The sequence below is a fragment of the Suricata suricatta genome, chromosome 8 (genome assembly GCF_006229205.1).
Source record: "Suricata suricatta isolate VVHF042 chromosome 8, meerkat_22Aug2017_6uvM2_HiC, whole genome shotgun sequence".
NCBI lineage: Eukaryota > Metazoa > Chordata > Mammalia > Carnivora > Herpestidae > Suricata > Suricata suricatta.
The window spans coordinates 48,955,651-48,981,347 of NC_043707.1; the positions used below are offsets into that span (position 1 = coordinate 48,955,651).

A 25,697-nucleotide genomic window follows, 5' to 3' on the forward strand; every position below is an offset into this window, starting at 1 on the left:
TGGATGATTAAGTCTTTGGTGTTGTAAAAGCAAGAAAAAAAAAGTAATGAAAATAAGAAGGGAAAAACCCAAGACACACTTCCTAGGGGGAAAAAAAAACCAACAAAAAAACAAACAAAAAAAACCCCATCATGTAATTTCTGTCCTTGACAGAATGTATTAAATAAGCAAACACCACCAACAAGCAAAACAAGTACTACAATGTAAAAATATTAAAAAAAAAAAAAAAAAAAAAAAGAAGGGGCGCCTGGGTGGCTCAGTCAGTTAAGCCTCCGACTTCAGCTCCGGTCAGATCTCACGTTCGTGGGTTCGAGCCCTGCGTCAGCCTCTGTGTTGACAGCTAGCTCAGAGCCTGGAGCCTGCTTCTAGTTCTGTGTATCCTTCTCTCTCTTCCCCTCCGCCTCTCATGCTCTGTCTCTCTCTCTGTATCAAAAATAAATAAAACATTTAAAAATAAAAAAAAATTAAAAAAAAAAGAAAACCCTCTCACATGCATAAATGAAAGATTGCACACAAAGAACTCACATCTTTTCAAGCTTCAATAGTAAATATTCTGCTACTATGTATTAGCCAAAGAACTCTTAAAGGAAAGGGAATTATTCTTTTGTAATAGAATCATTACATTTTTTTTCTTTTGACTGGCTAAAAAATAGCAAAGATTTGACACACTTATTCAAAGTTATTTTAAATGCTTTTATTTACTTATTTTGGGAGAGAGAGTGAGTAAGAGTGCACTAAAGGTAGTTGCAGAGAGAAAGGGAGAGAGATAATCCCAAGCAGGCTCTGAGCTGTCAGTGCAGAGCCCAGCATGGGGCTTAATCTCATGAACTGCAAGAACATGACCTGAGCCAAAATCAAGAGCCAGGTGCTTAACCTACTGAGCCATCCAGGTGTGCCACCAGTTATTTTAATAAGTGAGAGGGTTATATATGTATAATGTTATCAAAGTATTAAATACATGTATATAGTTTAGATTTACAATGAAAAATAGTAGTCCATTATGTACCATCTTCTACCATTCTTATATATGTGTGCATCAGCTTTTTTCTGTAATTAATACATTCATCATTTGTTACTTCATTATTTACTTTTTAGTACTTAGAAAATACTACCTAACCTATAGATATTATGATTCAGTTGAATGTACCAAGATGGTATGCAATCAGAATAAACCAAAAACCAATAGATACCAATTTAGTTACTTTTGTGATCAAGTAGAGTTAATGGATTAAAACAACAGCAGTTCTCAAAGTGTGGTTTATGGACCCCCCCCCCGCAAGGATCTCAAGATTCAGGGTGGGAATCCTTAGTTTGCACATTGGCATATTGTAACTAATCATTAAAAAATCATAAATGATAATTTATCAAGTTTTGGTTATAGTATCAATGTAGAATATCCACAATTATCTGAAAAGGCTATTAAAATACTTCCTTGTCCAACTATGTATCTGCTTAGTAGCTTTAGACCAAAAACTTTGAGATCTGTTGTATTAAAAAATATATATATCTTATATTTATTGGTAGGATAGTGTGAGCATGTAAATAATAAAAAAAATCTGGAAGTGATTAGTAATTAAAATATTGATATTTTAGAGATTATTAATACAAGCTAAAAGCAAAATCTAGAATTAGTTTTCATATATTATGAAGCATAGACCGAAAATTTTTAAGCAACTGTTAATTTCTCTTCAAGGATAGTGTATTTAGGGGTGTCTGAGTGGCTCAGTTGGTTGAGTGTCTGACTCGGTCTTGGCTCAGGTAATCATGATCTTATGCTGGTCAGATTCAGCCCAGTGTTGGACTCTATGCTGACACCGTGGAACCTCCTTGGGATTCTTTCTATCCCTCTTTCTCTCTCAAAATAAATAAACTTACGGGGGGAAAAAAGGGGTGGTGTACTTAACTTCTTGTAATGCAAGTTGGATTTACCCTCACTGATAAGGGAGATAACAAACAGTTGGAAGTTTGCAAAGCCAGATTTATAGTTTTCTGGGTTCTTTATATTCAGTTTGATCAAAATAATGCATTTTATAACTGTTGAGTATTTGACTACGCAACAATTATATAGTTATGGTTCTCCTTTCACTAGTGCTTTATGTTTGTTTTTTTACTGTTTTTGTTTTCTTCAATCTTTTGTTTTTGTTCAGTTTCAAGTGGAAAAGAGGGTAAAAAGTTGAGGGTTCCTAGACCTTGAATCTTGGGATTTACCTCTGGGTGGGTACGTCTGTGAGCTATGAAACTGGACTAGTGCCGGTAGTAATGAGTAGTACCTTAGCTACTTTAGCAGTAATAGCTTTAGTAAATCAGCCTTCTGGGTTTTCCATGTGAATGTTTGTATGTAAATTCGAAACCTGAAACTAGTCTACACTTAGTAATAATTTATTATAGAATTACTGATTTTAACTACTTTCTGCCTCTTTTAACAAATTGGCCATTGTCATTTTAGAAAAATGGCTTTGTTGTAAATGTTAATCTGAAAGTGTAGGGAACATAATGAGTAGTACTATTTGCGAGGGCTTTTGTAACTCTTCTCTTCTGGAGTGGGGGCAGGGCAGGGCACAGCAGGGCGGAGGGGGGGAATATGGAGAAAAACTTCAGCTTTCCAGATGAATTTACTTGCACAATTCCTTAGAGTCATGAAAAAAGAAAAGAAATCAGAAGGTGATCAGAAGAGAAATTAGGCGATTCTTGAATACAGTCATTGCCAAGAAGTTAAGGTTGTTTCCCATTGTCCTTTACAAGGCAAAGGGATGAAGAACTTTCTCATCACCAGATCACTTTTTTCAAACTCCCCAATATTTTCAGGGAACTGCTAGAGAGTCAAAAAATAATAGCTAGCTAATAGGAAGGTTACTGCACATACTGTAAGGATTAAAATCTTAAACTTTAATCCCTTTTAGCCTCTAGACTTGGGCACTCTTTCTCAGCGGGGCTCTGAATACTGTGCAAGGGCCCCTGATCTCATAATTTACTTTTTGTATGAACCCTTTTGTTTATAGCTGAGATATGAGCTGAGATACGGTCAGTTTAAGAGGAAATAATATATTTCTTAAGGAAGTAATATATTTAGATAGTGATATTCCACATTTTTTTTTAACTAGGTGCCATAAGAATTCAGTTAATAAAGAGAGCCATTTGTCAGTCAGTAGCAGAATTGTGTTGAATCCATATCTGGTGTTTTGAAGTGTTTTCACAATTTGTATACTCATACTTCTGGTTAACTTCTGAATCTTTTTTTTTTAAAGCTTCTTGAAGTTTTAAATTTAATTTTGACACTATGGAATAAGGTATTTTTAACTTGATGAGGCAAGTCTTAGTGACTAAAAATTGTAACTGCTTTACCCAGGACAAATCATAGCTGGCAGCTAAGCTAAAAGTTTAATCACGTCCAGCACGTATTAGCTTTTCGAGTCAGAGCTTGATGCATTACATAGCTCTGCCGTCTGGTGGATGTCTATGTGTGTAAACAATCTGGGGTGAATTAATTTTTTTAGTAGTTCTTTGAAAAGTTTCATGTGCTTTTCTCTTTTTTCATACTTAAGTGAAGGAAAAACTCATAAAATTAATGTCTGGAGCAGTTCTGTTTAACATAATTCTAGAATTGAGACTGTTCCTTTAGTAGAACTGAGCTGTTAAATAACTTTTTATTTTTCCAACAGGAATTTTAGGAAGCTTAAATTTGTAGATATTTTTATCCTACCTGAGTCACACAGGTAAGTGAAATGCCCTAGGACAAACATCTTTAATCTTCAAACTTGGGTCATATTTTTAAGGGAATTATTCTTTAGATTTTCAGATTCAGATGTACTCCTAACTAAAAATCATCTTTCCTGAAAATGGATGCCTGAAGTTTTCTACTCCTTTCCTTTTTCAGTTTGTTTTATCTAGAAGCTCTTAACCCCACTATGAAAGAAAGGTATATCTTTCACTTATCCTAATTCTTACTGTGGTTCATTGCCCCAGACTGTCAAAGTCTCTGGGATCCCCAAACAAGAGAAAATTACAGAATGCATTGTCCCAGAGAGGCTCATAACAGAAATACAAAGAGGGATTGGGTGAGAAATATTGGAGGAGGCAGGACTTTATTTCATCTGGACAACAAACTCCTTTCCTCTCTATTTTTTTCCCCTCTATTTCTTAAGTTAGATTTTAAAAAATGAGATAGTTACCACAGGATGTGGATCAATACATTTATTTCAGTTAAAATAATGTATGACTTTGACAGAAATCTGTTTTGCTTGGTTGGTTTTAAAATGGACTGGCCAGTTAGATTATATGGTATTTTCTACAAATTGGGCTAAATATTTAGTGCCAAAGTTTTGAAATATATTTGAAGTACATAGAATACAATATATAATAAGCCAGAAATTATGTTCTATGTAACCTAAGCTTAATAATAAATTTTAGATGTAAAATTAATATACAAGGCAGTATGGGTTTTCTGTCTACACAAAGCCCTGCACATGGAAGTTACGCAGCTTTATTCATAACTGCCAAAACTTGGAACCAAGATTCTATCAGTAGGTGAACAGACAAGTAAACTGTGGTACATGAAGACAATGGAATATTATTATAATAATAATATAGCACTAAAAAGAAATGTGCTATGAAAAGACCTAGAGGAAACTTAAATGTTTATTGCCAAATGAAAGAAGTCAGTCTGAAAAGACTGCATACTGTATGATTCCAACTATATGGTGTTCTGGGAAAGGCAAAACTATGGAGACAATAAAAAGATCAGTGGTTACCAGGGGTTAAACAGGAGGGAGGGATGAATAGAGGGAGCACAAAGGATTTTTAGAGCCATGAAACTACTTATTAAGATACTATAATGGTGGATACATGTCATTATAAATTTGTCCAGACATAGAATGTACAACACCAAGAGTGAACCTTAAAGCAAACTATAGAGTCAGGTGATGATGTGTCATGTAATGATGTGCACACTGAGTAAAACTAAAGACTACAGTTCCAAGGAAAAGAATATTATTTTAGGATTTTGACACTATGCCCACATAGAGAACAAACTAGGGATCCTCAGATATGCCAAATACCTGAAATCCAGAGAAGCCAGCAATTCTTGCTGTGCAAACAATATTCTCAGACAAGGGAGAATTATGTGTGAGGGAGAGTAGGACCTATCTGCAACTCTAGTGAGGTTGTGAAGGGCACTTTACCTTTTCATTAGCCATATTTGTTCTACCAGTGAACAAGAATAGGTTGGGAATTATATTGTGGCATAATGTCACCCATCCTGATGAATTAACCAAGGGAAACTCCAGATAGGAACAAATTTATAATTGTTGTGGTGGCCTCCAGTCCGTGTCTGATCCCATCAATCTGGGCTTGTTCCAGTGCCAGGAGGATATGGAGGAGATGCCCTTGCCTAGCATTCTTGAGTCACTTCTCCCAGATAATTATGAAGGAGCAATACTAAGTACGGCCACGGGTCAGTGCTGTGCTGTGTATGGCCAGTCCATGATGAGATAAATACAAACATTGACAGTAAGGAAGCATTTAGAAACTTTTATAACAATTGTTTTTTCATTTTTTTATATACCATTTTATACATGTTGTAAATGATAGTATCAATGTTATACACTTTTTATAAAGACATTGGTATAGATAAATGTGTGTATACATATATATAGTTTTGCCTAATTAAAATTTTCCATTAATCCTACTGCATATTTCTAAGGTATATTTTGGAAATGGTGTTTAGCATCCGTTTCATCCTCTTTTCTAGTGTACGTTAATATATTGCAGAGACTTTAAAGCTAAACTACATTTCTCAGATTCCCTTACAACTGTGTTTCTGAATTTGGTTTAAATTCCGCCAGTCAGATATATTCATGTGACATTTGTAAGGCAAAATTAGAACAGAGGTCTCTGTGTCTACTCACAGGCCTTGAGATTTTGAGAAGCAGAGCACATGAGATCCATCTTGAAGGTGTCCAGGAAGGCACATATTGTTCTCGAGCTAACTGCAGATATTAACAGCCTTTGTGCTGACTTCCTGGTTTTGATGATAACGTGATTTTTGGCAGCTTCTTACTTTGCTGGCTTTCTAATTGTGGCAGTAGTGATATGATTATGGAGTCAGCAGCTTTCTGGTTATAGAAGGAGGAGTAACTCTCTTGGGAGCCTGAGTTGTGTTTTGGAAACCTTCATGGATCCAAAGGAGTAAATTATGGAGTCTAGAGCTCACCAAGAGTAAGAGTTCAGGTAAATCCTGTTCTTTTTTGGGATCCTAAAGGGCTGTGCCACAGGAGTAGGAGTGTGTGGAAGGTAAACCAGTCCTCAGAGGACCTGCAAGCTGATTTCAAGTCATCGGAACGAACAAAACATCTTGGTCCTTGAAATATTCTTAAAGAGAGTCTAGGTTTATAAAGCCCTAGGTAAATGAAAATTATCTCTGGAGGAAGATCATATCCAAGCCTCAAATTCTCAGTACAAATGGAATTGTACTAAGGATGGAAAAAACAGAAGAGAAAGAGTAGATACCTTGAGAAGGTTCAGCCCACATCCAGTTGGAGTCTCATGGGAGCAGAATAAAGGGAAAAAGGAAGAACAAATGTTTTAAGACATATAGTGGCTGAGAGTGTTTTAAAGTCTGAGAATTGTTTTTTTAGTGTGATTGTCTCTGGGTTATGTAATCTGTATTTTCTCAGTGGTAGTTTTTTTTTAAAGGTATTTTTTTCTTTATCTGGTTGAGTTTCCTCAAACTGTACATTCATATTATAAATTGAGGCTGGAATAGCTACAAGCATTAACCCTTGAAAATTGCCTCTTTCCCATTCTCTCCATTGTCTTCTTCTAGAGCCCCATTAGATGTATGCCACGTCCTCCCATTTTAAACTCCATTTCTCTAAATCTTTCACAGCTCCAAAAGAAGGCTCTCCCCTGAATTCTGACTTTTCTTCAAACCTGTCCTTCAGGTTCATCTTTCCATCTATGTTCGGTCTGCTGGTTAGCCTGTTATGAATTTCATTGAGTACACTTTATTTCTAGAAGTTCTGTTTCGGGGCACCTGGGTGGCTCAGTCGGTTAAGCCTCCGACTTCAGCTCAGGTCAGATCTCACGTTCGTGGGTTCGAGCCCCGCGTCAGGCTCTGTGCTTACAGCTAGCTCAGAGCCTGGAGACTGCTTCTGGTTCTGTGTCTCCTTCTCTCTCTGACCCTCCCCCTCTCATGCTCTGTCTCTCTCTGTATCAAAAATAAATAAAACATTAAAAAAAATTTTTTAGAAGTTCTGTTTCAAGTCAACTAGTTTTTTAATAGTCTTTAATGTGTTGTTTTTATTTAGTGTTCACTATTTCTTATTTCATGCTTTTAATCATTTCAGATATTCATATCCATTATCGTTAGTTCTTGTGTCTAATCCAGCTATATTGAATTGGCTTTACTTTACTCATGGTTAATTGATTCTTGAGTGTTTTGAAAATTTAGATCATCAGCTTATGTTTGGCAGGGCTTTGTCTGTGGGAAATCTTACTAGTAAAGTCAAACATATCTCTGGAAGAACAACAGAAGTTTCCCACAGACATTGTGCTGCCAACCATAAGCTCACCCAGGCCTGTAGCTCTGAATTCTCAGAGAGCACTATCTCCTCTTTCTTGTCTTCTTCCTTTTCCTCTTCTTATTTTAACCACCAGATGGCCGAGAGAAAATTTGCTTGCCATCACCTCTTGCTTCTGTATTGTCTCCATGTGCTGCTAAACAGATTTTAGCCTCCTTGACACTGTCTTTGAACTATTTTTTAAATCAATTTTATTTACATACCATAAAATTAGCCAATTTTAAATATACAGTTTGGAGGGTAACTTCTGCCAAATTGTAATAGGCCATATTCCATATCCCCGAAAAGTTCTCGCATGCCCCTTTGCAGTCCGTCTCTTCTCTTCACTCCCTGATATGTTTTCTGTTACTAGAATTTGACCTTTCTAGGCCTTGGTATAAATGTGACCGTATAAAATATAGTTTTAGGTCTAGTCTTTTTTCACTTTAAAGAACGTTTTTACAGTTCATCTGTATTGTTGCATGCATCAATAGGTTGTTCTGTTTATTGCAGAGTAGTATTCCATTACATGATTTGATTTTCCATTCACTTGTTGATGGACATTTGGGTTCTTTTCAGTTTGGGGCTATTATGAATAAAGCTATTAGAGAGTTCTCATAATAGTCTTTGTGAAGATGTAGGTTTTCATTTCTCTTAGATAATACCTAGGGATGTAATGGGTTGTATATTTAACTTCTTAAGGAATTACCAAAATGTTTTCCAACCTGGCTGTACCATTTTGCTTTACCACCAGCAGCAGAGAGTTCCATTCACTTCATATCCTCACCAACTCTTGGTATTATCAGTCTTAATTTTAGTCATTCTAATAGATTTATATTAGTATCTCTTGGTTATAATTTGCATTTTACAAATGACTAATAATTTTGGGCATTATTTTTCATGTACTTCTTGGTCATCCATGTATCTTTTTGATAAATTATCCACAGCTTTTGTCCATTTTTAGTTGAGTTGTTTGTCTTTTACTACTGAGCCATCTTTTTATCATTTGGACATGTCTTTTGTTGGATGTATTTTGTATATATTTTCTCCCACATTAATAGATGTGTTGTAATGTGCCTTTAGAAATGTTTGCCTAATTTAAATATTGAGTCTTTCAAACCATGAGGATGGATTATCTTTTGTATTTTTAATTTTTTTGTTTTTTTAAATTTCTTAGTAATATCTTGTAGTTTTCAGTGTATACATCTTATACATTGTTAGATGTATCCCTTTTCAGTAGTTTTTTAATGCTGTTGTAAATGGTATTTTTTTACTTGCAAATTCTGATTGCTGGTTTATAAAAAGATGATTTCTATTTATTAATCTTGTATCTTGAAACCTAAATTTATTTTTAGTTCTAGTACCTTTTCTTAAATATTCTTTAGCTTTGCCTATGTGGACAATTATGTCATCTCTGAATAAAGACAACTTATTCCTTCCTAGTCTTTATGCATGCCTTTTATTTTTCTTGCTTGCATATACTAGAGACTAGAACTCTAGTACAGTGTTGAGTAGAAGTGATGAAACCTATGTCCTTGCTTTTAGGGAAGCCTCCCCTATAGACTGCTTTTTTCCTACCCCTGCAGCATTCATTGTTTTAAATCCTATTTGAAATGTTCAGATGGGTTGGAAGAAACAGTAGTTTTTTGAAGAACGTCCATCCTGTTTTCCAGAGAGGCTGCAGCAGTTTTCATTCCCACCTACAGTGCAAAAGAGTTCCCTTTTCTCTGCATCCTTGCAAGCACCTGCTGTTTCTTGTGTTATTAATTTTAGCCATTGTGACTGGTGTGAGGTGGTATCTCATCATGGTTTTGATTTGTATTTCCCTGATGATGAGTGATCATGAGTGATGTTAAGCATCTTTTCATGTGTCTGTTAAGCCATCTGGATGACTTCTTTGGAAAAGTGTTTATTCATATATTCTCATTTCTTAACTGAGTTCTTTCTTTTTGGGGGGTTGAATTTGATAAGTTCTCTATAACCCTTAGATAAATCATTTGCAAAGATCTCTTATTCCGTAGGCTTCCTTTTAGTTTTGTTAATTGTTTCCTTTTACTCATATTGTCTTATTCATAATTTAACAGGAAGTTGCAAATTTTAATGTTTATTTATTTATTTTGAAAGAGCATGCAGGCACGCAAGGGGCAGATGGGGTGGGGGTGGGGAGGTGACAAGAATCCCAAGCAGGTTCCACGCTGTCAGCAAGGAGCCCAACGCACAGCTTGATCCCATGAACCATGCAATCATGATCTAATCTGAAACCAAGAGTCAGACGCTTAACCAGCTGAGCCGCCCATGCTATGCATTAGTACTAGGTCACTTCAAGAAAAGGGGAAAGTTTTTAATTTGAAATAACATCTTTTGACATCATAGTTCAATTTGTGAATTTAATTTTACTTGATTGAGCTATTGTTTATGGGCTTTTCTTGTTGTATAATGGAAGAAAATACCTTGAGTCAAAGCAATTAGATAAATAAAAGGTAACTTCTAAGATAATTTCTGAGCCCATTAAATTAAATTCTTGTGTGTTCAGAATGATCTGTTTTGCAAAGTGCTACATATCTAGTTACTTGGATACCCATTTCTAATATTCTGTCAGCACATAAGACAAAGTAAAAATTTTAGAAAGTAGTATTGAAGAGTACATTTTGGGAAAGGGGAAAACTTATAAAAGCTTGTATTAAACTTGTGTATGGCATGTGTTAATGTGGATTTTGCATGCAGATGAATCATGAGGCATTTAGTTATTCACAGTAATTTGAGGAATTCTATTAACTGTTGAAACAAGTAGGCTTACTTGAAATACAAAGGCTATATTTATTGAACAGGATTTATTTCAGTTATGGTTCCTTAAATGGTAAGGAGCTGTTTTCCTACTAAAAACTATGGGCAATACCATGGCTCTAAGACTCTTTTTCTGATAATGCCCTTAGAAGATAATCTCTATTGGAAAAGTAGTATTGAAAAACAATTCAGTTACTTGAGAGCTGGCTATGAGGTGTGCAAGTGCCTTATTGTTGACATGGTATTTTAATTTTATATCCTTCAGATATTTGGATTTGAACTACATTTTGGAATTCATCTACACTGAAAATGCCACCAGCAATTGGAGGTCCAGTTGGATATACTCCCCCAGATGGAGGCTGGGGATGGGCAGTAGTAGTTGGAGCCTTCATTTCCATCGGCTTCTCTTATGCATTTCCCAAATCCATTACTGTGTTCTTCAAAGAAATTGAAGGTATCTTCAATGCTACCACCAGTGAAGTGTCCTGGATATCCTCAATCATGTTGGCTGTCATGTATGGTGGAGGTAAGTACCCCCAAGGCCTGCTGGTTTAATCCTGTGTTTCATTCTTGTCAGCCACCAACTCATGCTCTATAGCATTCCAAAACAGAAATGAGAAACTGTGAGGAGCTGTGATTTGTCTAACTCTGAATCATTGAGCTCTAAAAAGCTCTCAGAAAAATGACATGTGCACAACTGGTCTCTCTTACTGCTCTCTGCTAGACTCTTGAGATGTAAACATAAAAGGTTTTTCTTAAATTGACATTGGGGAATTGAAATAAATCAGGTAACCTGAATATTATAGTTCAAAGTCTCAGGTAAAAGCTTTTCATGGCATTAACATTAAAGAACTGAATAAAATCTTCCCCTTGTTCCTTGTGATGTTATTCGTCCTGAAAGCATTTCAGCTGCACTTTAAGTTTTAGCTTAAGCTTCATCACTTTTTTCCTTTCTGTTTTCTTTGACATGTTATAAAAGGAAATGTGGAGAGTAAGTTGCTTACTTAACATCATTTAAAATAGTTTTGTTTCACCTTGGAACATCAAATCACAATGTAACATGTAAAAGTCAAAACCTTCCATAATGCTTAACATGGATAGTTGCTTAATGAGAGATTCTAAAGCCAACTGTTTTATTTACTGAGATTGACAGTGTCTCATCTTGCTTATTTAGCCAAGCTTTCACCTCTGTTAATACAGTTTTTTGATAGCACTGTAGTACCTCAGATTATTTTCACATGTAGTTTCTTAATAGCCAGCCAGTATAAAGATTCTCTATTTCAACTGTAAAACTTTAGCCTTAGGCTTCTAACCTGGTGGCAGATTCAACCAATATTAACCCCCGTGCACATATTTCACAGTAGACTAGGTCTTGTGATTTATAGAGAACACTTGATCCCTGCCTTTGGGGAGTTTATAATCCAATTGAGACAATAACATAAACTTCTGAAATAGTAAATAATTGAAGTCATAATTAAATATATAGTTTCATTGCACAGAAAAAAAAAAAAACGTGACCTGGTGACCTTAGAGAGAGGTGAATTGGGTGACTGGGAACAGTAGTGGGAAGACTTCTTTTTTCCCCACTGTGTAGCTTTTTATGCCCTTTGAATTTTGAAGGTATGCCTGTTTTGTCTGGTAAGTACTTCTAAAAGAACCTATGTGCTATATTGTAGCAGTTATTTTCTTTTTATAAGTTCAGAGAAATCAAAAGGGACTTCAGACATTATTAAGCTTATAAGAGCCAGTAGTTTTTGGAGGCTTTGAACTCCATGCGCCTGGATTTTTGAACCAGGTTTGACTCTGATGGCTAGAGGAAATTGGTATAAATATTATCCAGAAGTACTCCAGGTGTGTGCTCAGTGTGTGGTAAGCTGAGGATAGACCAGAGGTTCACATGTTGCAACTTGGAGCTGTCACAGAGCCACTTTTGCATCAAAAGTAAGTGATGTCAGTTGTGCTAATTGCACATGACACTTTCTTCTGGGAAAACAGTTCCTTCTTTGTCCTCACCAGAGATAACTAGCACATTTTCTCTGAATTTGTGTTATAATAGGCCTATGAACTGTACCCCTCTCTATTTTTAATGATAGCTAATTGGGGCCATCCTTCCTGAAATAACTCTGAAAGACAAATTGCCTATTGAGAGCCTGTGGCAGAATTTTTCCTAAATGGGTTATTTTGTTGATTGGCTCTTAGTGGTATATCCCCTAAGAATTATCATCAGTTTTTAAGCTGCCATAATTCTTTTAACTTCTGTCTGTATTTGGGCCACGCCCTCAACACATATATTTTGAGCTATGAGTGGTTTAATGGGGTTTTTTGTGCTTTGGTTCAGAGATACATACTGATGCTTGTGTATAAGTGTATTTTTAGGGGAAGAGATCTTAGTTGCCTACTCTTGATTTATTTACTTGCGATTTTTCAGTTTTGTTTCTTTGCATATTTTCATTTTCACACAAACGTCATTTTGACATTCCTGCTTTAATGCGGCAGACTTTATTAACTTCTACTTCACAGAGTCAACAATGTGGCAATTACTTTGATATTTATAATTCTGACTATGCAACATCTATATGGAAATTTATATGGAAACATTTCATGAATATTCTTTCAGTATTTAATTATTTTACCTTTTTTTTTTTTAGGTTTATTTTTTGACTGATAGCAAGCTGGGGAGGGGCAGAGAGAAAGGGAGAGAGAGAGAAAATCCAAGTAAAGCTCCGCACTGTCAGCACAGAACCCGATGTGGGGCTCAGTCTTACAAACTGTGAGACCATGACCTGAGCTGAAATCAGGAGTCAGACGTTTAACCGACTAAGCCACCCAGGCGCCCCTTTAATTATTTCATCTTACACAAGCTATAAATTCAATTTATTTCCAAACCAGCCATGGTCTAATATTTTCATGAAGTGACTTAGAAGGTCAATATAAACTTTTTTATACATATTCAAGCTGAGCCTGAAGTTTCTCCTGGCCGCCAGTTCTGGAACCAGCCCCTCAGATGGACTTAGTCCTCTGAAACACTGGGATATCCAAAGGTTTGATTCCTTCTTGCATGCATACCATAATTTGAATTTTGGTTCCGTGGGGTCAGAGCCTGACCTTTTAATTGTATCATCCTGCAACTTTGAGTGTAGTACTAGAATATAAGTAACTCCAGAATTTTCCATAGTGTTTATGGAAATAGAATATGTCAACATATAACCAGTAGTATATTCTGAATATGTACATTTTATATTTGTTGATCATATCCTAGTTATGACAACAAGCCTATGAAATACCCATTACCACGGTGTTTTCAGCCAGTTCTGTCTTACTGAGACTGAGGAGAGACCAGAGTCCTTTTATATTTTAGTAAAATTCTATCTAGTATTTATAGATGTAAAAGGTACACAGTGATTTTTTTTTTAGCATCTTTATTTTCTAATACACTTTGACTATGAAATAATTATAGAAAGCAATATTCTTACCATTGTCTTTTGTTTTTTGTTTATTTTTAAGAACTTGTCATTTAGTGTCATTAATGCCTTGTACAGATGTGAAGGAATTGGTTCCTTTCCTCTATGCTACTAAATCTCTGGTTCTTTCCTAGGTCCTATCAGCAGTATCCTGGTGAATAAATATGGCAGTCGTCCAATCATGATTGCTGGTGGCTGTTTGTCTGGCTGTGGTTTGGTTGCCGCTTCTTTCTGTAATACCGTTCAGGAACTTTACTTGTGTGTTGGAGTCATTGGAGGTGAGTTGCTGTTGGTTCATTTTGAAGCATTAATTTACTGTTGGCTATGTGGTATTCACTTACATTCATCTTTCAGATCTTTTGAGTGAAATTCCTTCCTTATGGAAATTACTTTATCATTTTGAAGAGCTATATAAATACATTAAAGGGTACTAGAAAAGCAAACTTCTAAGGAAATTGCTATCATACAGTGATGATAGCATCTCTTGTCCTAAGATTAAGTGGTGGTAGATAAAATGTGTCTGGCAACTTCTTGCAAGGTTGATCACTAGTTATTACTCTTTCTCATTACCTCTTCCTCACACAGGGACTAGCCCTCTGTTGGAGCAGGAGAGCATAAAACATAAAACTGGAATTACCTGGCAGAATGTCCAGATACATTTCTGAGGGATAAAAAATCCACTTACTAACTCCATCCTTCCATTTTTGATAGCCAGATTAAAATAATGAACTGCTGATGAGTATAATAAAGATTACTTATACTTTACAATCCAGAGGGTGTGACTATTAACATTTTAATGTATGTCGTTCCGTACTTTTTTCTGTGTACAAACACGTAACCATTTTTTTTCACTTACCAAGATATCACGAACATCTTTCCATGTCATTAAATATTCTGATAACATTTTTAATCTCTGTTACTCCATTGAATAGATATATACTATAATTATCATTTTATTAAGCTCTATGCCAAGATCTCATGATCCTGAGATCAAGAGACACATACTCTACTGACTGAACCAGACAGGCTCCCTAATATATACCATAATGTTATTTGACCAGTCTCTTAGTTAACTGTTTAATATTTAGGGTTTCATTTTTGTTTTTTTTTTACATTTTCTTACTGTTAGTAAACAGTATTGCATTGATTGTCCTTTACAATTATGAATATTTTCTCAGGATAACTTTGTAAAAGTGGAACTGTTATGTTTTTGAAAAATACACATAAGCTAAATTGCCCTCCAGAAAGATCATGCTCACTAATAGCTCTACCATAATGTGAGAGGAGATGCAACCTTGACAAAAATGGAATATTAATTTTCTTTAATCATTGCCAGTCTGGGTGGCTCAGTGGGTTAAGCATCTGACTTTGGCTCAGGTCATGATCTCACGGTTCATGGGTTAGAGCCCTGCGTCGGGCTCTGTGCTGACAGCTCAGAGCCTGGAGCCTGCTTCGGATTCTGTGTCTCCATCTCTCTCTGCCCCTCCCCTGCTAGTGCTATGTCTCTCTCTCTCAAAATAAACATTAAAAGGTTTTTTTTTAGTTTTTTTTTATTTTTATAAGTTTTATTTATTTATGTAGTGAGGGAGGGAGAGAGCCCGTATGTGAGCCTGCATACACCGGCCAGCGGGAGCGGCAGGGAGAGAGAACCCTGAGCAGGCTCCCCACTGCTGCTGTGGGGCCTGACACACACAGGGCTTGAACTCACCAACCATGTGGTCATGACCTGAGCCAAAATCAAGAGTCAGATGCTTAACTGACTGAGCCACCCCAGGCATGCACCCCCATTCGCCTATTTTTAAACATCTGGTACCCTCCCCTCCTGCTACCATGTTTTACATTTAAAACTTCTGAATAGAAGAAAACATTTTACATAAAATGAGAAGAAAGAAATATAAAAGTCTATTTGTTCCCATATGGTTAGTTCTCTTTTATTCATTTCTCAAATATTATCAACCATGTGTGTACCAAGCACTGTTCTAGATATTGTTGAGAATAGAGCAACAAAATTGGGCTAAATCATACTCTTTAATGGGAGGGGGCAGACACACACATATACTCACAAATATATCAATAAGTAGGAAAAATATCAGATAGTAATACTACTATACAAAGCCTCAAAACGAAGTATTCTGACTGAGAAGGACTAGGTAGTCTATGAAGGTAGGGTGCTCTGGAGACATGTCCTTAACAAAGAAACCTGTGTAAACAGGGAACTAACCAGCTTTGTTGGAAATCTGGGGAGACCTAAGCCCCAGGTCAACAATGTACTTCTCGCACAGGTGAGGATGATCTGGTGTGAGATGAGGAAAGGAGGTAAGGGCCAAGTTGAAGATTATGGTTGGGAAGCCACTAATCAGGCTTGAAAAGGGGAGTGATCTGCTCTCGTGTATTGGTTTAATGCTCTGTGAATAGCTTAAACAAAAATGGTAGGGAACAAGCAGGGGCCAGGGAAAGCATCTAGAAGTTATTTGAATATGCATTTTTACTAGCACTGTTTATTGAATGATTCTTTCTACAGGAATTAAAAATGTCACTTTTCGGGGCACCTGGGTGGCTCAGTCAGTTAAGCGTCCAACTTCGGCTCAGGTCACAATCCCATGGTTCATGGGTTTGAGCCCCATGTCAGGCTCTGTGCTGACAGCTCAGAGCCTGGAGCCTCCCTCTCTCTCTGCCCCTCCTCCCATTTTCTCTCTCTCAAAAATAAATAAAATTTTTATTTTAAATTTCACTTTTACATTAAGTGTTTATGTATATATAATGTTTACGTTAAAATCTATTTGTTATATGTAGATTTCTTTTTTTATTAAATGTTCATGGACTTTTTGTCCACTTTCACAGATCAGTGTTACCTGTGCTTGAGTCAGAGGCACACTGTTGTAATGGCTGTAACTTTTGGAAGTCCATTTAAATATCTGATAATGTTTGTCCCACTTGTTCTGTACCACAAGAGGACTTCCTGACTACCATGCATTCTCTAAGTATGTTTTTCTTTTTTTTAAATTTTTTTAACATTTATTTATTTTTGAGAGAGAGGGAGAGACAGACAGACAGAGCGTGAGCTGGGGTTGGTCAGAGAGAGAGAGGGAGACACAGAATCAGAAGCAGGCTCCAGGCTCTGAGCAAATGGTCAGCACAGAGCCTGATGCAGGACTCAAACCCACGAACCGTGAGATCATGACCTGAGCTGAAGTCCGCCGCTTAACTGACTGGGCCACCCAGGCGCCCCTCTGAGTATGTTTTAGAGTCATTTTACCTATTTCCAAATGAAATGCATTGACGTTTTCATTGGAATCACATTAAATGAATGCATTCACTTGGAGAGTATTGTTTTATTCTCCAAAAACTGTGTGTGTGCGTGTGTGTGTTTATTCTCTGACCCTTTAGGAAAATTACACAGTTGCAGTGATTATAAATGGCAAATTTTTTACTTTTTGGTGCTATTGTATAGTCATTTTAAAAATGTTTATTTACTTTAGAGAGAGAATGAGAGCACAAGCAGAGGAGGTGCAGAGAGAGGGGGCAGCCTCTGTGCTGACAGCAGAGAGCCTGATGTCGGGCTTGAACTCACGAACTGTGAGATCATGACGTGAGCTGAAGTCGGACGCTTGTACAGCTGAGCCACCCAGGCGCCCCTTTGGTGCTATTGTAAAAGGAATAATTTTGTAAAACTTTTGTTTGTAGTTGCTAACTATGCATTTAATGATCTATCATTACAGTGATTCCTCAAGTGGTTTTGCAAGATAAAACAAATAGCTATTCACCTTCAAATACTATAAACAATAATAAAAATAACTAACACGTATTGAGTGCTTACCACAGTGCCAGGCACTGTTCTAACCAGCAGCACTGTGTGCCTGTTTTATATATTAGGAGACACTTACTTGTCCGACGTGACCAGCAAGTCGCAATGCTGAGATTTGAACCCACATATGTCTGGTTATAGATATGACACTTTAAACCATTATACAGTATATCCTGTAATGGTGAGGATTTTTGTCTCATTTGCATTATTTATACCTCTTATTTTAATATCTTTGTTTGGTTAACTAATTCCAAATACATTGCTGACACTTATTATTATATGTGATTCTTATTAACCCTCTTCTCCAGGTCTTGGGCTTGCCTTCAACTTGAATCCGGCTCTGACCATGATTGGCAAGTATTTCTACAAGAGGCGACCGTTGGCAAATGGACTGGCCATGGCAGGCAGCCCCGTGTTCCTCTCTACTCTGGCCCCCCTCAATCAGGCTTTCTTCGGTATCTTTGGCTGGAGAGGAAGCTTCCTAATCCTTGGGGGCCTCCTACTAAACTGCTGTGTGGCTGGAGCCCTGATGCGACCAATAGGGCCCCCGCCAACCAACGCAGGGAAGGATAGGTCTAAAGAATCCCTTCAGGACACTGGAAAAGCTGATGGAAAAAAGGGAGTAAGTGATGCAAATACAGATCTTATTGGAGGAAACCCCAAAGAAAAGAAACAATCAGTCTTTCAAACAATTAATAAATTCCTGGACTTATCGCTATTCACACACAGAGGCTTTTTGCTATACCTCTCCGGAAATGTGCTCATGTTTTTTGGACTGTTTACTCCTTTGGTCTTTCTTAGCAATTATGGCAAGAGTCAACATTACTCTAGTGAGAAGTCTGCCTTCCTTCTCTCCATTCTGGCCTTTGTTGACATGGTAGCCAGACCTTCTATGGGACTTGTAGCCAACACCAAGTGGATAAGACCTCGAGTTCAGTATTTTTTTGCTGCTTCTATTATTGCAAATGGAGTGTGTCATCTGCTAGCACCTTTATCCTCCAGCTACATTGGGTTCTGTGTCTATGCGGGATTCTTTGGATTTGCATTTGGGTGGCTCAGCTCCGTATTATTCGAAACACTGATGGACCTCGTTGGACCCCAGAGGTTCTCCAGCGCTGTGGGATTGGTGACCATTGTGGAATGCTGTCCTGTCCTCCTGGGGCCGCCACTTTTAGGTATAGTATGCCTTCCTAACTCTTTGGTCCTGTTAACATAAAAGAGGCATAGAAGATTGGGAAGGTGATAGAGAGCCAAGACTAGTGACCTCTGGGTGGCAGAGAGCATTTCTCATTTCTGTAGCCTCAGTGCTGACACAGTGCTTGGCACAGCATAATTGATCAGATTCTTACAGAACCAAATTGCATTGAACCATCAAGTTGAAAGGGGAAGCAAATATTTTTACACATGGCATTCTTTTTTGAAGTGTTTTATCTTCATAGAACTTAGGTACTTATTGTAGGAAACACCTACACCTGTAAGATACAACCCCTCTGATAATAGCTACCATGTGAGCTCCTGGTTTCCCCGGGACTGTCCTAAACATTTTCCATATCCTCTTGTATCTCATAAACCTATGAAATAATACTGTTATCATTCCTACTTCATAAAAAATAGAAGCTTTGAAAGGTTAAAATCATTTGCCTTACATCACATGGCTAGTAAGTGAGTATATAATTTGGGAACTTTTTCCTAAGGTTATCATTTAAATTAATAGCTCAGTAGATAACATATTAGATAACAAAATATAATTTGGCCCTCCTTTTAGATGTATACTTTTTAGAAGTATGATTTGGGGAGTGAGTGAGGATACATAAAAGAAAGAACACCTATAGCTCTCCTTTTGATATTGCTCTCTTCCTCCCCATATCCAGTGATTCTAGTCAGCCCACTGTTTCCATCCCCAGACCAGCCCATCCACAGCTCCTGTCCCCTGTCTGGTCGCTCCAGCAGCCTCCAGCCTGGCCTGCCCATATCCACTCTAGCCAGCCTACAATCTGTATTCTGCTCTGTAGGTCAAGGCGAACCCAAGATCCCAGCTGATGAGATCTTTCCAGTTGCTTCCCCTTGTTCTTAGGGTGGAGATCAGATTCCCTAGTGCGGCCTACAAGGCACCCCCGGCCTACAAGGCACCCCCGGCCCCATTTCCTGTCACTCGCCTTTTGTTCTCTCTGCTCCAGCAAGCCCGCCCTTCCTCCTTCCCCTCTCACACCCCAGCTCCCTACCACCTGCCCTTGCACTTGCTGTGCCCTGGCCCCATCATCCTCCCATCCCCTTCTCCTGGGTGGGTCTCTGCTTCATTTACACTGTCAGAGAAGCCTTCCTGACCCCGCTTGCTGCTCCCAGCCCCCTGTTTTCTGCTTCAAACATTCCTTGTCACAACTTGTATAATGATTTGATTAACATTTCTCTTCTCCACTGAACTGTGGACGTTCTCCTCTGCTCTCCCTCATCCTCAGGGCCAGCAGCCCAGTGCAGGGTGTGTGTCGGCTTGATAAGTACTGCGGACTGAATGATGCTCTGAGTTAGAAAAGCATAAGGACTCATATTTGAACTGGTTGTATTAAGTCCTCTTAGGTGGAGAGTAGGGTTTTCCAGAGTTTGTTCCTTAACTTACCAATTGGGTGAGATGCTAGTAAGTTTTGCTGTAACAAGGATTTCATGGCCAAAGACATTGTGGAAACTCCCAAGTTTGATAGATTACCAGAGGACCTTGCAAAGCCTGTTCAATATGCTAATGCACACTGTGAATCTTTAATAGGAAAGAATATGCTGTGCCATTTCCTAAGTTTGACTTTGGAAACACTCAGGAGGTTACAGGTGCAGGTTCAGTGTCAGACTTCCTGGGTGAAAAGCCATGTTATTTCACTTAGGAGCTCTGTGACTTCGGACAAGTTACTTAAGGTTTCTGTGCTCAGTTTGTACATTATACAGGGGGACTGATGACTGAATCTGCCTGTGGTGGGGATTACGCCCTTAGAATGGTGGGAAGGTGTTGCTGTTCATTTTATAGCACAGGACAGGTATCCTCAGGGACTGCCCTTTGGGAAGCGCTGACGCAGGTCAAAGAGCACTGGTCTGGAGACCAGTTTGCTCTGTGCGTGGGGCGAGACTCCCGAGCCTCTTTTGAGCAACAGATTTTTCCACTATGAATTCAGAGGATTGATTCTAGGTGATCTCTAGGTCTTTCCCAGTTCAAATTTGGAAAGATTTAATTATTTTCTAGTTGCTCAAAATGGCAAAATATGCAAGGCCATCCAAAGTCCAAGTGTGACATCGTAAAAGATGAGATCATTTTTAACAGTTCTTGTTTAGACTGACTTGTCATTTTGAGGACCGGTTGACATCTCTGAGTCGGTGCTGAAGCTTCATTTGGGAAAGGTACACTTGTTCACTTGTGCCCACGTAACTGTGCTTTGGGTATCTTTAGGTCGTCTGAACGACATCTACGGAGACTACAAATACACGTACTGGGCGTGTGGTGTGATCCTCATTATCGCAGGCGTCTATCTCTTCATTGGCATGGGCATCAATTATCGACTTGTGGCGAAAGAACAGAAAGCAGAGAAGCAGCAGAAAAAGGAAAATAAAGAGGAGGAGACCAGTGTAGATACTACTGAGAAGCCAAAAGAATACACAGAATCTGCAGAGCAGAAAGACACAGAAGAAAGTCCCAAAGAGGAGGAGAGTCCAGTCTAAACGTGTGGGGACGAAGGGTCAGTAGAGCAGCTTGTGACCCAAGATACCTGAAAACACTCTACTGGCCTGTAATCCAGCTGTGGTGCTCAATGCAAATAGTGGGCATTTGTGTGGGAAATCAGACCAGGTGTTCAGTGATGGAATTTTTGTTTCACTCCTTACCAGTAGCCTGAGTTAAAAATGCCATACCTTTGGGGAGGGAGTGGTTGGCAAAGAATGAGAGAAGGAAGTGTGGGGTTTTTTGTTTGTTTGTTTTTTTAAATCTTGGCTTTTAACAGTGTCCAGAAGATTATAATATGTGCCTTAAGTTTTAGTCTTTAGAACTCTTAGGGAGCCTTAACTTTTTAAACCATTCTGCTGAATTCATCTATTTTAAGTGTTACGTTATAAGGAAAAATAACAACTAACTTGTTTGAGACCAATCTAAAAATTTTAAATTAACCTTCCTTTCATTGTTACTCATAATATAGTGTCAGACATTATCACTGGAATATTTATAAATAGAAATATTGGTTGAAAGTTGGGATTTTATAAAGTCCTGACTAAAGTATTTTCCTAGCATCAGTAGTTGCCTGGCATCGTGCCTGCTAGCTATATATTTAGGAAATTTAAGGCATAAAACTTTGGAATCTTCTTGGCAATTCTAGACACATTGTACTCATCAGCACCTCAATGGACTCTTTTCTTGGGATGCTAATATTATTAGTATTTGAGGATTGATTTCATTAAATTACTATTTTCTCTTTTCAAAGAAAGATACATTTTGAGTAGTTAATAGGCGATTGCCCCCTTTGAGGTCACTTAGTATTTTTCAGTGTAAAAGTTAATTTTAAAATATGCAAAACCATATATTTGTGCCTCCTCAGTAAGTAGAACACATCTAACTAAATGTAGACAGATACTTCAAACAGCAGCTGATTGAGCTTCGGTTTTACCAAAACCTCAGTTAAGCTGTGAGACTTGGAATCTTTTTTTGTTACTGATTTTCCTGGAATTTTCCCCCATTGATTCATAGTGGTTCCATTTTTATCTGCGTCTAGCTTAGAGCTGTGTGTGAGATATTCAATCTTCGTATGTTTGGCTTTTTTTTTTTAATGTTTGCTAATTAACGAAAGCCAGAGCAATTTGGCCCCAGGCAAACCAATAAGGATAAGATTTGGAGGGAAGTTGCCTCTTTTTCTGAGAAGGCCTGACAGAAAATTATGTTTTGTTTATAATTATTGGACACATTCTACTCTCCACACAAACCTAAAGATATTATGACCCTTTTTACTTACTTGAAAAGTAGAGAAATGGGTTTAATATAAGGATAGGGAGGATGGACCGGAATTAAAACTGTAAATATTTTTTAACCTAATTATCTTCTAAAATGCACCGGAAGATAATGATAGACACTTGATAAATTATATTCAGTGAATTTTAAAATATTGTAATTGACACAGCGAAAGTATAGGTACAAAGACTTTTGTGTAAGAGGCTGGCTTTTCCAAATAAACTTTTTTTCTTTTTTTTAAGAAATGTTTCTCCCTCCAAATGTTTATTTTCTTGAGAAAATATTACTGTGTCTTTATTTTCATTATCAAGATCCAGTTTGGCCCTTGCTAATATTAAATCATTTAGTTTATGTGCTGTAGGAATTGTGCATATTGCTAATTTTATTTTTATTTTTCTCTCATCATTTCTTTAAGGCAAAGAAGAGGGGAATTTTTAAATCCCTTGTCTGAAAGCATCCAAAGCAGTTAGACTTAAGGACACAGAGAAAACTCCCTTTCTATGCCTGAGTGTCATGACAGATGGAGGAGGAATTTTAGGGGAGAAGCCTGCTGTGATTGTTGGCAGCCTTGGCTCTAGTTGGGACTCTGCTGTTTTCCAAGGCCCTGAGTCCATAACTTCTATGTGCTTCTGTCCCCTTTCCATAAAGTGAGGACCAGTGTCAGTGAGGTAATATAAGTAAAGGAAATGGGAAGGGGAAGTAGGGTGGAGGGGGAGGAGTACAGGATTCTTTTCCTCGGTAGGGGAGGAAGACTTCCCTTTCTCCTTTCTAGGTTCTTTGGCTGGGCTAATAATTAGATTGACAGAAGAGAGAGTAACAGGAGAGAAATTTAATTTCATACATATGTGAGCTTCACACAGACATAACAGTATCATAAATAATAAGGCAGCTGAGGCTTACAAGCCATCCTGAGCTAAGGAGAAGGGGGGTATGGGTCTTCAGTTTCAAAAGGAATAAAAACAGTTTACAGGAAGATGGGAAGGCCAAATGTTTGCTAAACCATGCCATGTGGAGAAGTCTTATGTTTAAAAAAAAAAGTTACCTTTGGTAATGGTTCTCTTCCCTGGTACAGACTCCCTGTCTACGTTATTTCAGGCAGTAATGGGGAAGGTAAAAAGTTCTCCTTGAGTCTTGGCATTGGCTGCCTTCAGTTCAAATAATCCACATGCTAACATGGCACATTTAGGGACAGCCCTGTCCTGGACCCCGTCACTCCCATCACAGTTGTTGAGCTACGTCCATACCTAAGACCCTGGGTAGTCTTTGTTCAATAGCTGAATCTTCTTCGTCAAGTGAGGGGTTTGTGGTACAGATTCACCACTACTCATTAGCAGGAAGGGTGGAAAACTGGCTCAGAGCTGGAACTAAAACTTGGATTGCAGGTCCAACCCTGACTTTCTCCCCCTAAAGAGGGAGGATTTAAACTGTTTATTCAAGATCAACTTTGGTAACAGCCAACACTAAAACCTAATATAGGCCTACTCTGTGCCGTGTCTTCCTTGCTAACAGCCCATGAATTTTCTGTGTTGTAGGTTGTGTTCAACACTGGGAGGCAGCCGAGCTTTCTGATCCAATCTTTTGTCCTTCACTCCGTGTGAGGACTAAGTTTTATTCCAGTTCACATGGTTTCACTGGCTACTTTGGGAAAACAGATGTATGCAAAAAGTACCTGCCTATCCTTGCTTTTTCTCTGAACATACAGGCTCTTAGGTAGTTGTAGTGCTTGGCTCTGTTCAGGAGTCTACTCTGAAACAGGCCTCCAAGCCAAAGCTGTGAAATTACATAAACTGATAGGTTGGACAACTGCAGATTATCATGGTGACAAGACCGTATTGTCCTGCAAGTTTGCTGAGAATTTAAGTTATCTAAACAAGTCATGATAAGTGAATAATTTCTACAAAAAGTATTCAAGAAAACATGATGATAAAACAAATTATGGGAAATTTCAGAGGTGTTTTATCCGTCATTTAATAACACTGGTGACTAGTGACTAGTCCTGAAATCTTGGGTTATCTGAACTTAGTTTATGTGTGTACTATAGATACATGTCAATAGTAATCCTGTATTTAAAAAAATTTTTTTGTCAAAAACCACTTAATATTTTTGTATGAGCCAATGTTCTACTGTATTGGATTTCAGACTAAAATTGGGTATTGGTTTGTGTGAAAAACCTAAATGTCTGGGTTTTACCTTCCCTAGCAAATGGTTCACAGTATAATAAACTTAATAATCAGGTACCCACATGCCCCCTCCACCATTTTGCATAGAAAGATGAGTAAAGGTGAAAGCAAATTTCCACCTCTGCCACATGGCTTGTTTTAATAATCAGGTCAGGCATTTGCCTGGAAGACCTGAAGAAAGAGGTTAATGATAGACTTGCGTCAATATGAAAATTCTTTCAGTTCTGGACAGGAAGCAACAGCCCAAGCTTGCCTGGCTTCCCAGATGTGAGCAATGAAGCCAGGTTGCTTCAGAGTTCAGAAGCATCTAGGGGGTTTCAGGTACATCACTTCAGAAATGTGTTCTTGCCTTAGCATTTAGATTCAGCCTCCCCTTCCCCCGCCCCCCATTCAGTCTGGGCCATCAGAGTGATTCGAAAAGTACCATGTATATGTGTAAATTATTTTTCTCCTCCACTGAACAGCATACTTCATTTTGCTGACCTTTACCCTGATTGGCCTGGAGGAGACTGGGAGAGCTAGCAGCAGAATTGTAGCCTGCTGGCTGCTTAACAGTATAGCCGCCTGGGTTCCAGCTGAGGCTGTGTGACCTCAAACAAACTAGCTTCCATATGGGTCAAGTGTTTTCTTCTGTAAGGTGTTAAGAATTAGTAACAACCCCCCCCCACCCCATCAGAGTTGTCGGGAAGGTTAGTTGAAATGAACAATTTACAAGGTTGGTACATACATGTCTAGCTCTGTGAGCAAAAGAGTTGTGAATCTCAAAGCCTCTCCTGGTACTCGGACCATACACTGTCTCCAAGGGAGATGCCTGACTAGCAGCACATAAAGCTTTCCTCTCAATACTTGTGATGATCCTAAAAGAAGAAATATAACTGAACCATAATTATTCGTGATTAAAATTGTCTGTCCCTAGCAATTTTCTTTTTTTTTAAATGTTTT

At 38.0% G+C, this 25,697-nt stretch overlaps 1 protein-coding gene and 1 long non-coding RNA gene across 6 annotated transcripts in view; one reads left to right on the forward strand and one right to left on the reverse strand.

The window, feature by feature from the left end:
• SLC16A1 (solute carrier family 16 member 1) overlaps positions 1-25,697 on the forward strand; it is a 45,526-nt gene that overhangs the window by 16,970 nt on the left and 2,859 nt on the right. For 2 of the 4 annotated variants that reach the window (XM_029946624.1, XM_029946625.1), the window contains exons 2-5: positions 10,606-10,866; positions 13,936-14,079; positions 17,915-18,781; positions 21,034-21,319. In XM_029946624.1, coding sequence (XP_029802484.1) covers positions 10,650-10,866; positions 13,936-14,079; positions 17,915-18,781; positions 21,034-21,302 — 1,497 coding nt within the window. In that variant the 5' untranslated portion in view covers positions 10,606-10,649 and the 3' untranslated portion in view covers positions 21,303-21,319. Of the gene's footprint in view, positions 1-2,197; positions 2,219-10,605; positions 10,867-13,935; positions 14,080-17,914; positions 18,782-21,033; positions 25,670-25,697 lie in introns of those variants that run through there. The other 2 variants (XM_029946623.1, XM_029946622.1) reach the window with 2 other exon arrangements.
• Positions 13,829-25,697, reverse strand: part of LOC115298180 — a 75,437-nt gene continuing 63,568 nt past the window's right edge. For both annotated transcript variants that reach the window (XR_003911636.1, XR_003911634.1), the window contains one exon: positions 13,829-14,087. This is a non-coding gene — a long non-coding RNA (uncharacterized LOC115298180). The remainder of the gene's footprint in view (positions 14,088-25,697) is intronic.